Here is a 13,221-nt window from a genome sequence, read left to right as displayed (position 1 = left end):
GAAAAAAACAGGAAGATGCAAAAATGATGCTGACTGCTGAACAAGCAACCAATTTCTTCTTCACCTAGATGTCCTGCACTGTTTTAGACGCATTTACTTGCAGAAGGCTTATGTTTTAGAGAAGATCCAAAACCTTATTCTTCTAAAGAATCCAAAGAATCATCAGTCAAGCTAAACCAGTGCCCCACAAAATCTAGTTCACACTTGCAAATAAATCCAACCTTTTAATTTATTTTTTACTTCTCTGAATCAAATGTTTAAATGTACTGCTTTGTGCTATCCCTAAGAATGAATTCAATTCCACTTACCTGTTATGTCACTGTGACTTACTTGCCCTACAAACGACACACATGCAATCCCTTATGTCCCTCCCCCATCCGCCAATTGCCCCTTTTTATCACCTAAATACAAGTTTTGGACCCCACTCATTTCATTCATGATTTCTAACAAGCAGAAACACTGGGCATCTCCAGATTAATCATGCATTAGAATTAACAGATTCAAGTACTCTGTTCCACAAAAACTACTATAGGAAGAAGCAGCTGTGATATGAGAAGTTCAAATACATAATCAGAAGTATTCTGAACAGTGTGCTTTCTTTCTCATACCCACAATGTATCAAAAGCGTCAAGAGAAATATATATACATATATCCCTGAAGTTTCACTGGGAACAGTAACTCCTATTACACTGTGCAAGCCAGGCAAGCGGGAAATTAATCAGGTTTCTGGAAAGACTCCAGCTTGGGAAATCTTTGCTGAGACTTTTCAGCTGCACAGGAATACAGTCATCATCAAACCCAATTTCATTAGATTGAAGAGGTACAGATGGGACATAAGGTTTAGCTGAAATACAGTACACTGTATGACTATAAGACGACGAGTGTAATTTAAAATGTTGGTGGAAAACACTGATATCAAGATATCAGGTTGCTCCCATCTTTATACAACTGTCATTTTTACTGTGTAATGACATGGCTGAGTAGTCCCGTAATTTAAAAACAAAAGAAAGGCATGGGGGGGGGGGGTGGGAAGGAAAGGCAGGGGGGTGGGAGGAGGTAGGAAAGATAGTCCTTCTACAGAATAGCTGTTTTTTTCCAGTGATATATTTAATTCCCTGCATCCAATCTAATTTAACTGTGCTATGCATATCCACATTATAATTCACCTCTGCTCTAGGTGATGACAGCTGTATTCTCATGCAGTCAAAATATCTCAGAAGTCTTCCAAAACTGTAACTTCCCCCCTTACAAAGCCTTTTAGTTAGAAATAACAGGAGCTTCCACTTTCGGAAACCAGTAAAAATCAGAAGATTTACTGGTTTAATATATATAAAGAAAAAAACAGTGTTTCTTCACATAATAAAGATTGTTCAGAAGTATATTCAAGAAACATACTAGAGAAGCAGTTACTGCAACATGGAAAATAAGAAGGTAACTTGCATTAGTATGAAAATAAATTAGTACTGAGAGGTATTACATGCACCACGTAAATAAAAACTGTACTTTTTTTGTTGTTTAAAGTGCAATAAAAAGCATATTTTACAGGTTTTAAAATTCAAAGAGTATTTTTGTATTTTCATTAACAACGTATTTGTTATTTCTTTCTTCTTCTTCTCCCACTATGTCTGCACATCAAGTACGATGACAAAACAAATGAGTAGGTCTTATCACTTCTCTACACTGGAAGATACAGCACAACAAACTCCAACACAAGATTAATGAATAGGTGCTTCTGCAGATAACTACTTCTGAAAGCTTATAAAAACATTTATGATCTTTACTGTTAAATTTAAACCTCCAGTAAATTCCTTTAAAATGTGTATAAATGATCAAATTATTAAATATTAAAATATTAAATTCAAATTATTTATGTTTAATGTTTTAACTTGTTACAGATGTTAAAAATTTACTAACTTTATTTAGAAAATGTATTTAATACCATCAAATGCTGAATTATTAAATGTATGATTACATTAATTACAATTAAATTAATTAAAAATACATTTCTTCAGATTGTTTAAAAGATCATCAAAAGGCACTTTTCTCAAAGGATTTTTTGTTTGAATTTTCTTACACCCATCCCACTCTGGAAATTTTCAGGATCGCTCTCACTGACAAGTTCTATTAACTAGCTGACAGTGCTGTCACAGAGATATGATAACAATAAAAGGAATTCTAATATTATTTTCTCCCTGAAACTTAAGTCATAGCCCAAAGTGAAGACCATAAACAGCAGCAGCGTGTTCTTTTAAGACCAAAGAAGAAGATGGGGAAATGATTTGGGAATGGATTCAGAGCTAGTCATAGCCAGAAAAATTTTTTTACTTTGTAGAACCAGATCTTGGATCAAGCAACACATAAAAGCGTTTGAATGTGTGTTGGAAGATGAAATTACCCGGGAAAAAAGAAAAGATACTGAGAACAAAGACACAAGATCCAAGCCAGAAAGTGTTTCTTTAAAAGAAAGTGAAGGAGGAATATTTGAGATGAAACCTTAAAAAGATGCAGTTAACGACAAGGAAGAATACAGTTTCAAGAAACTGAGGATGGCTTATAAAAGGCACTTAAAGATTCAATGAAAATGAAGGAGACCTACATTCTGCTACAGAAAGGTCGGTCATTTTAAACTTCAGCAATGACACCCTCCTTGAAAAGCATGAAAAGTCAGAGAAAGGTCTAGATTAGAACTGTGTCTAGACTAGAAAGGTGTTGAGAGAAGTCTAGAGTAATTCTATCTAATAATTGTAGAGTATGAATTTGCCAAAAAGGAAGAAGAAAATGAGACAATGGTTCAGTCAAATGAATTCAAGTTTGGGTTTTTATCAGAAAGGAAAGGTGTCAGTCCAAAAGCACACCTTCATTGCAGTAAGAAAAGAACTAGACTAAAAAAAAAAAAAATTAACAGATCAGCTTCTTGATTTCAGCCGACAATAAATATTCAGTAACTTACTTAATAGACTGGATCAGTTCTAGAGAAAAATAAGAAATGTTGGAAATGTGTTACCACTTACTGTTTTCGTCCCGTGTTGGAGTGTAATTTCATGAGAATCTGGAATTTTCTTGACAGGGTTCTGGAGGAAAAAAGACAAATTCAACTTTGTGGAAACAGTGTTACAACAACAAAACACTGAAATACATATAAAGGTAAAAAATGTTTCCCCTCACACATGTGATAACCTGAGGGAAAGGGGACAAATCAGAAGTAAGAGACCAATTCCAGATTTTTATTTTCGTGGTTATAGCCCTAAAATATGAGGAATAATTAAGAAGGAAAAAAACAAACAAACAAACAAACAAAAAAAAAAAAAAAACAAAACAAAAAAAAAAACACCTTAATAAAGAATGAAAACAGTAGAAGATTTCCTACTTTTCCTCTTTAGAACACAGTAAAATTCTCTTTGGTTCTTAATCAGTAATAACTAATGATCTTGTGATGGATTGATTAAATCATTGCTCATTATACAATTACTTTCCAAAAGAAGGAATCTATGAGGTTAATGAAATTAATTTTTAAAAAATCTAGAAATTCATTACAGAAGTTAAATTATCTACATTTTTAACTGGGATCATGGATTAGCTTCCAAATTCCACCTCTGTGATTATCTCCAGCTCTCATGGGGCTTCATGACTGCCACTTCAATGGCAGTCATAACATAGAACAACATAAGTCAGTGCATTTCACTTAACGGCAAGATACAGACTGAAGACAATTACAGCTTAAAACATCACACTAACATCTGTAACACAAATAGCTACAGAGAATGAAACTTTCTGGAAGTATTTCAGTGACTGGAAGGTTCTACAAAGGTCATTCGAATCATTATTCTCAAAATATTCATGTCTGGTACCACTAAGTTTCCTAAAACAGACACAATCCATCATTTTGATGCCAGACATCTTGGTTATAATTTGCTGTTGCCAAAACATAATTTTAAGATAATTTTTATGCACACTTTTTAAGTTACATTTCTCTTCTTATCCATCTTTGCCAATTCCTTCCTTTTTTTTTTCCACTCCTCTACAGAAAGTCACTAAGGCATGAGGCTCTTTTAAATTGTTTTTTTTTTGTTTGTCTTTGTTTTTACTCTAGTTCTATCATCTTTATTTCTCTGGTAGAATTGAAACTTCTTCCATCTTTGATTTAGCCGAACATACCATTCTTCTAACTCTACTTTTTATCACTGACAACGTCCCTGATTCTCAAACCAAATGCAGTTTTTCCCCACCTCTCCTTTTCCCTCCCACTCTCTCCCATGTAAACCCAGCAGAAGACTCATACCTGGTGTTTTCACATTCACAGTATACGTACATCTTTGATAGTCATAAGCATCTGAAGGGAACTCCAGTATTAGCATGTAAATCTTACACATACACTTCAGCAAAAAAATACCCATGGGACTCTGGGTCCACACAAAGTCTGAACAGGTAACAGTAAATGTTTACATAAAGCTGCACACAACACTGTGAAAGGTACAGCCCACGCGTCCCTATGTCCTACTTCCGCCATCTCACAGGTTCACAAGTTGAGAAGCAGGTGTAAATTGAAATGCCCAAGTGAAGCTTTGATTATGAAATTCAGCTTATCATTCACTTGGCACTATAAATCACCCAGAGAAAGGTGTAAGTGCAACACACAGTTTTCCATGCCTGATAATTTGCTATACTATAAAATGGTATTTGAATGGTGTAGGAATGCAAAAAACTGCTCAGCAGCCATTGACTGTACTTGCTATCTAAGCACATTTCATAAAAACAGAAGGAAGCATGAAAAGGAAACAACACAGTTTCAAAGCTTCATGTTGCTGTCACAAAGGATGCATCACTCCTGTGAATCAAAGGCTTTCGGATAAACTTCATCTACTGCTGCAAGGAGAAACAGTACTGTGGTCATTCTCAACTTAATCACTTCAGGGTTGCTAATTTTATATTCCAATCTGCAAAGGCAGGTTTTATTCCTATTATTTTAGCAGTAAGTTTAATTTTGAGAGTATCTTAATTACTTTTAGAGTTATTTTCAACAGCTCAAACAGAAGGTTCTCATGAATATCCTTATTACAAATAAAGCAGCTAAGAGCACCACAATTGCAGATAGACTACCATCTACAATAGCAAGTGACAAGCTCAACTGCTTTCAGTCACATCTTTTTTTCTTCTTGGGTAGTTCCAAATGAAATGATTTACATGTTTTTCACTAAATACCACCGAATGACCAAGAAATGACAGCTAAAAAGCCTAAATAAATAAACAACATTTTCACACAATTCCTCCAGGTTAAAAATCAAAATGTGCTAGCATAAACTTAGTTAATTGCTAGCTCCTCCAGGTGACAATAATCAAATCTCTTTTTTAATTAGAATACTGAAACACACAAGAACACTTTTGTTGTACAGTGCACCCACATCAAACACAGTTCTGGCTACTTATCTTTAAGGGAAAACAACAGGAATTCTGTCACCTTATAAATCAAACATCCTGACCCTAAAATTCAGACATTTGGAGAGAGCAAGCAGTGCTACATTCTGCAGTGTCCAAAGGATGCCTGACTGTTCAAACTATTCAAAACAAAAATTAAGATAACAACCCCCAGGAACATATCTTGGCTTAACATCTTCAATTCAGCCAAACATTTACAAAAAACAAATTGGGTTATTCTATTTTAGTAACTATAAACTTCCTAAGCTATTGCAAATACTATAAATATCTTGCATATATTGGAGCATTACTAATCAGAGAGGTAGAGCTCAACCAAAATGCATTCACACTGCTAGGTGTTTGCAGTTGCTGCTTGGATTTCAGCTTCTAGTTTACACACAAACATTTAATGTTTTAAAAATGCTGTTTTGCACATTTTTATGTAATTAGATTAAGATGAACTGAAATACTATACGTTGTTGATTTTTTTTTTTTTTTTTTTTACATATCAAAACAAAGATGACAGTAAATCTCTCTCTTTTTTTCATTTTTGGTGTTAACATATCTCCTGTTACTTTTTACAAAAAGTCCCAATTCCCCTGCCTTTTTTTAAGATTAATATGCATTAAGCCCATAAAATAGTGTATTGTAGGAATTCTCAATTTTACCCAAAAATTAAAAGCAAGCCTTACCTTTTAAATAATTTCTGCAAAGGGACAGTGCAAGTCAGGAATGACATCTGCAGTTTCCTGTTACATTTTTCCAGGTAATTCCACCCCTAGCTGACTGTTAAGCTCCTGTGCCTGACACCACTCTTCCATTCACTGCGCCCCACTGTCTGTAAATACTGCATTTTTATTTGCCTTTTTTTTTTTTTTTTCTCGTTCCTTTTGGGAGCTTCCTTATCCTCAAGCAATACTTGTAAAATATGCCACTAGAAACTACAGGCTGAAACTAGGTCAAAGTCTCCAAGATCTCTTGAGAAAAAATCAAAGAAAAATGAAAAAGAGATAATCCAATAATGGAGATCAAAACAGGTATGAAAATGGATACACGAAGGCAAAATTGGTTAAAATCTGGATTTCTGTATCATACAGGATATCCTTAGGTATTCTTAGGGATACCAAATATGAGCAATAATCATCATAGAGGTTTGGTATAAAACAGAGGGATACAAGAAGTGGGAGAAGAATGGGCCAGTATTTAATAGACTTGATGTTTGGCTTGAAGAGAAAGTTAGGTCCCTTAGAAAAAAAGAATCCACTAAACAATATAACTAACGCAAATATACAATGAAAAAACACCTCAGCCATAACCATCTATTAGCCTTGCAGAACCATCCAGACCATTCATTTTAGATGTCTAATAAATTAGATTATGTTCAAAGTCTTAAATGGATAAAAGGAAAGAGACAATGAAATGCAAAATGTAAATTCCATACTGGCACTACAAGGCACAAACCCAGGAGATACTCTGCTGATCCAACAAACACAATAACCACGAACTGAACATCGTGGGGGAAAAAAAAATTATCCACTGGAATCCTCCAAAGCGTCCCCCAAAAATACCACTCAAAGGTAGACTACAGGTCCTCAAATTACTTATGTTTTCATGGCCAAAGCAGAGGGAGACAGAATGATGCATCTGTCTAAAAATACCTATACTGCTCTGTTTCTAGAGATCTGTAGTTTATTATATGTAAACTGTCCTGAATGAAAAGAACTTCCAAGCTAACAAGTAACAAGTAACATTGCATGCACCAGGCCCTTAAATGAGAACTTTTCTGGGCACCCACAAGAATACAATTTAACAGAGGAAACAATTTTAATTTTTTTTCTTTTTTTTTTTTCTGTGTTGGGAATTGTCCTCGGATTCCAGTATAGGGGATTCTGCCTTCCTTGGGGATTTCAAGATCAGATGCTGCACTGGAAGCAAATATGACTTTGCTTTTCTGGATAGCTCCCGTGTTCTTAGAACTTTACCAAAATGCTGACTGACTAAAGAATTGCAGAAGCAGAGCTATGCTACAGCATGGAGGAAAAACACGCAAACAGTTAAAATAAATGTAAGCACTTTTCCTGTCTAGAGCAGGGAAAGAGGTTAAAGTAGGCTTGGCTACTAACTTTAAATACCTTAAGCACTGCACTAAAAAAGTCCTTCCTGATTGATTTAATCCAGCAAAAATGTGTAAACACTCACTCCCTGCTCTTTTGGGTCTTGCTTCGGTACACTCCAAATAGCAGATGCTGTCTGTTCATGGGCTAGATTGAAGAAAAGGAGGCAGGAACTACACTTTATAGAGATTTCTCCATTTCTGGTGACACTGCAGGTTTCGTAAAGTAAATTGAACAGAGATAGTCTGAGGCAGAACTGCTGCCTCGGTAGAAGACAGATGGAATAACAGGGTTAAGGAAGAATAGCTGGTGGAAGCGAGAGGGGGTTGACAAAAAAAAAAAAAAAGTAGTATCAAAGGATTATGGAATTACCTGTTAAGGTAACATCAAGTAGCAGCAGCAATTCAAAGACTCAACTGAAGGACTTCCTACAGAAATTCATGTTTAATAACCCAAATCCAGGCCTTCTGGCATTTAAGATTTTTTTTTTAATTATTATTATTTTCAAGCATTTTGTTCAAATGCCACATTTGTGTTTTAAGTTGTTATTAAAGCCTCCTCTCTTTCTCTCCAAAATGATTGAATTGCATGGAAAAGCAAAAGCCGCACTGCTGGGAGGTGAGCAGGAGAGTCAGAATGCCTTTGAAAAGCATCTACGTTGGACTCCAGTATGGACACTGACAGCACTAAAATCTTCTCTCATGACCAGGCAAGAACAATTTTCTACTTATTCTATTATTCTCCAGAGAATTCAAAAAAAAATTGAAAAACAAAAGGTAATCAAAAGTGACAGAAGTAATCAAAGAGATAAATGTGTCTCCTAATAAAAATGTTCATACTGTAAAATGTTATTATATACTGTAAACACCTTGAAAGAAAGCGTTCTTAAGAGATTTGAAGTATAAAACAAGTGGGCAGATTACTCATCAATAATCACAATTGAATGTACGGGATTTCTGACATGATAGCTCTGAGAGCAGAGAGGTATATAAGCTCCTCAACTTATACTGATAATTAATTAAAAAAAAAAAAAAAAGCCATTGCATTATGTGCTATAATATTATATAACTGCCGCTGTATCCTTCCACAAGGATATACTAATCCCAATGGTGGAAGGCTGTAAATAACTTTTATTTAAAAAGTTACATTATTTTTAAAATTAAAAACAAATGAGCAATTTATATTCAATGTTACTGCCTTATTTCTGTATCAAATATGTTCAGATTACAGGTCAAAGTAATCTCCCTTTGAAACATCACCTAAAATCCAACCCAATTGTTTATCTTATTAGGGAAAAAGAAGTAATAGAAGTTCAACAAGCTTAACAGGGAGACACTTGCAGTTCTTTCTACCTTGCATTCAATTTGAACTGATACTATGTATGTAAATGCACGAAATTCAAGGAACTATTCTAATGATGGTGAACAGAAAGAACAGAATCTTGCTCCATCCTTTGACATTAAGTCTTATATCTGTCTGATAACACTTCAAAAAGTGTTGAGAGGGAGTATTTCACAACTTGAAAAAAAAATACGCTTCAGTCCTCTTTTCAAACTACAATAGCATCTTAAGCTGTTGGGCTGGATTTTCCATGACAGCAGTGAAAGCTGAAGACAGTAATAAGAGTTTAAATTGTGGTTTGTTTGTTTGTTTGTTTGTTTTTCTGTTTGTTTTAAACCCCTTTTGTAAATAAACACAAACTGATGTTCATGATTTGTTCTGGAAGTTACCCCTCAGACACTAATTAAAATCATACTACTTGTAAAATGGGAAATTATTCCACATCCTAGTTTTTCATTATCTTAATAATGAAAAACCTAGTTTTTCATTATTAAGTTTTTCATTATCTAGTTCCTAGTTTTTCATTATCTTCATATCTTAAACTGAAACTACATGCCTAAAATGTATACTAAGGTTGTATAAGAGTACACTCAAGAGAAAGATAGAAAGATGAGAAAATATAACATGAGAGATGGGTAAGATATTTTTTAAACAGCAACAGGAAGACAGAATGTTTTCTGGTTTATAGAAATACATTATCCACAAACTTTCATGAAGGAAGCATCCATAGTTGAGAAGACATTTCAACACCTTTTAATTTCCTCTTTTAGTTATTTCCTCTTTTTAGATATTTTTTGATGCACACTTACATATTATTAAAATCAGTTTTGCTTAGATTCCTATAACTACATTTACAAATGTGATGCAGCAAAATATGGAAAACAGTTGCCTCAGACTTCCCATACAGTCTTCAAAAATAGACAACTAATTCCAAAAGAATAATCTGTATTAAAAAAAAAAAAAAAAAGAAGAAGAAGAATCTGTATCATGTATCAAGACTCTGAATCATTTGGAGACCTCTTCTCTTTATCATCTACTCACAGAGTGTAAGGTAAAGAGGTAGAGTGTTCGGGGAAATTCCTAACAGAGGTGCCTTGCCATGGTTGGATTAATCAGCGCCTCTCTGTGTGTGCGTTTACTATCTAATATTTTGGCCTGAAAAAGATAAAGAAAAATGAAAACATTATGGAAAACAGGAGGGTTCACATAAACACTGCTATGAATCATCTTGGCCAATATTCCCATGAAATACCCACAATATCTGTTTCTCTTGGAAAAATGTAGATAACTCATAAACTCCATGACAAATGCATAAGCTTTCAAAATGAACAGAAATATTAGAAGGGCCCTACACTGTGATGTCCCCCAGTTACCATTTTCAATTTGGGTAGCAATCAAAACAGCACAAAAAATACTTCTTGAATTTTAAGTACTAGAGAGCTAAGTAGAGATTCTTTTCTTTAGCAAGTTAAAATGTATTACTCTAGGCTGTCTCCAAAAATTAAAGAGGCATTTAAATAGCTAAACTTCCTTGCTAATGCCTAAAGGAAATAAATGTATTTATTCAATATGTAAACAGTACTGTGGCTAGCTTCTCTCAACATCTTCTAATTCACAGCCTTGTGATTTTTTTTCCTGTGATCTGAACCAGAGTGTTTTGTTAGATTTAGCAAGCAAGAGAAAATATCTTGGATTAAATCTTCATTCCGGCCTAAGACTTCCTAAAACTACAAATTCACAACATTATTCTAGGTCAGATAAAACGTACTTTATTAGATGATGGTAGTTTAGAGACTGTTCCCATACACAATAGGTAACATGAACTAAATCTCTTCTCTTTCGTGCCACTTCTGAAAAGACTCCAGTGGCCTAGCAATTTACAAAAGCTATTGCAATTAGGGAGTCTCAGCACAGTTGGCAAATACATTTTTAAAATATAAACACCGTACTTCTAAAGGACACCAAAAAGCCTGCCTGATCTTTCTCTTGGGAGTTTCAGATAGATTTCAGGAGGTTGCTATTTTTCACCTACACTCTAAAACCCCATTCAGATAATTTCTCAATTTGTAACAAACCCTTGATTTATGAAACCAGAGTTTATATTAATATTTATGACCTGGAAATTGTTCTTACAATATATACAAGAGAGATTCTCTTGAGCTTTGTCCAAAGCAAGTTGTAATCTCTGATAAAACTGATGTACATCTATAATTGTGGTCATTCAAGTTTCTTTTGCAGTTTCTGGGAGAGCAATTTAGTTAAGCTAAGTGTTCTCGTGATATTCCGGATATGTTATATTCTGCTTACATAACCACCTGTCTATTTCATTTTTATCATCTCAGTTTCAAATGTGTATAAATATACCTCACATTTGTTAGAACAGTATGCAAAACTGCCACATACCACTGAAAAGCACCCACATTCTGTCAAGACCTAGCTTTACTACAGCAATAAGATACACAGAATGATTGCCACATTGAGAATGGGGAAAAGCCAAAAACCGAAAAAACTAGCATTTTCATAGCGTTTTCCAGAGACATAACCCTTAAGATTATTCGTCAAAGCTGAATAGAGTATTTCATTTTGACCTAAATGGATACTGTTATTTATTCAGAAACCGTAAAATACCACAAATAACCATAGATCAGCTGACCATAAGGAGAAACAAAACAAACACACAGCTAATATCTGTTCTCCTCTCTGAAAGCTCTTCTCATTCTACCATATAAAAGAATAAGTAAATTCTGAAACCACAAAGGGAAAATAATTGTGAACTTTCATCTCTCTAAAGTGCCAAATGTTTAGCTTAGACATAAACCAGCCTCACTTTGGCATTCACATAACTCACATTCAATTTTGTAAGAGTTTCTGTAAGATACAGATTTCACATGTGATTTCTAATGTAGGGAATGTAGCTCGGAAAACACGTGTAAGGATACAAGAACACAACATGAGACACAGCATCAGATTGAACCTAACTTTTCTTAATGTGGTACATCTTGCAGCTTGCTAACTAGCTGAGAAATAGTTACATTCAACTGACTCTAAAACATGCTTCCATCTAAACTTTACAGAGACTTTATCATATCATTGTTTGGCAAACTTAAGGAAAAAATTGTATAAAGTTCTTTCACTTGACTTACCAAGTAAAAAATATGAAAACCAAAGTTACACTAAGAATACCAGAAGCAGTATCCTAGCTTTAAATATTTGGAAGATTTTTATACATTTTTCCAGTCATTAAATCAGTTCCACCTTCTCCAGATTTACATTCTGTCTTAGAATAAAATTATTAAGATTTGAATTTGAATCACACCTCTACAAAGTGAAAGATTCTTTGGAAAAAAAAAAAAATGCCACCCTTCTATATAAACCTTTCAATTACAACTTAATATTCTTTTTATAAAAGTCAGTGATACCATTAAGCCTCTGTAATTCATTCAGCAAAAGGCAATTTCAGTTACATATGTTTCTACTGAAGTACATTAAAATAACAATATGGAAGTACATTGAAATTACAAGAGACCAATGCCCTAAGACTTCTGATGATCACACTGGCCTAGAGTTTCATAAACATCAAGATGATATTAACAAGAACCTCTACACCAGTACAACGGCAATCACATTACTGAGCCATCTTCTTAAACCACATAAGTTTTAACCACGACAGTTAAAGCAATACACAATTTAGGTGTAGACCAAACCATGACCTCTGACTTCATGCAATTTATTTCATTCCTGCACACCCTGGTTTCCTCATCTGAAAAACCTGAATAAATAATATGTATCATAAAGAATCTGCTACAAGGGTTTATTCAACAATGTTGATGAAGTTCATCAAGGTCCTCAGGGATCCTGTTATTCTTAGCAAACACACTACAGTCAGCAAAACTAAACAATCACATCTCTAGAGAGAGAGAGTTGTCTGCACGGTCTACTTTTCAACAGTTCTCCAATTCTGATTGTAAAAAAGCGTTCACTACATGAACTTGAAAAAAGACATCTATGCACATTGCCTCAATTAGTGACAAACATTCCAGTTGTCTACAAACTTACTAATCAATTAGGATAAGGAACTAAAACTGAGGAGGTGGGGGGAAATCATTAGGTAAGTCATGCAAAGAAGATCTACAACCATGGGGTAGGAATAGGAGGGGTGGGAGTTAAAAATTACAGTACGTCTAAGTTACTGCAGGAAGGAAGGACAATTTCCTATCTAGCTCCCACAGCTGGTTCCAATTCTATTACTGTTTCGATTACTAATTCTCCCATGCCACACATAAATTACCTTCAAAACATTAACATTTAAGCTGTGTTATAGCAGCAGAATTTTATGTAATGTGACATGAGAAAA

The 13,221-nt window shown here is 34.4% G+C and overlaps 1 protein-coding gene across 1 annotated transcript in view; it reads right to left on the bottom strand.

Moving 5' to 3' along the window:
- The window catches only part of WDR70 (WD repeat domain 70), a 139,976-nt gene that overhangs the window by 98,567 nt on the left and 28,188 nt on the right, over nt 1-13,221 (bottom strand). The window contains exon 6 of the mRNA XM_084305378.1: nt 3,012-3,071. Within this exon, the coding sequence (XP_084161504.1) occupies nt 3,012-3,071 (60 nt within the window). The remainder of the gene's footprint in view (nt 1-3,011; nt 3,072-13,221) is intronic.

The sequence above is a fragment of the Netta rufina genome (genome assembly GCF_964035555.1).
Source record: "Netta rufina genome assembly, chromosome: Z".
In the NCBI taxonomy this organism is placed as follows: domain Eukaryota; kingdom Metazoa; phylum Chordata; class Aves; order Anseriformes; family Anatidae; genus Netta; species Netta rufina.
The sequence above is the reverse complement of the archived record's forward strand: the minus strand, read 5'-3'. Positions and strand labels throughout refer to the sequence as shown.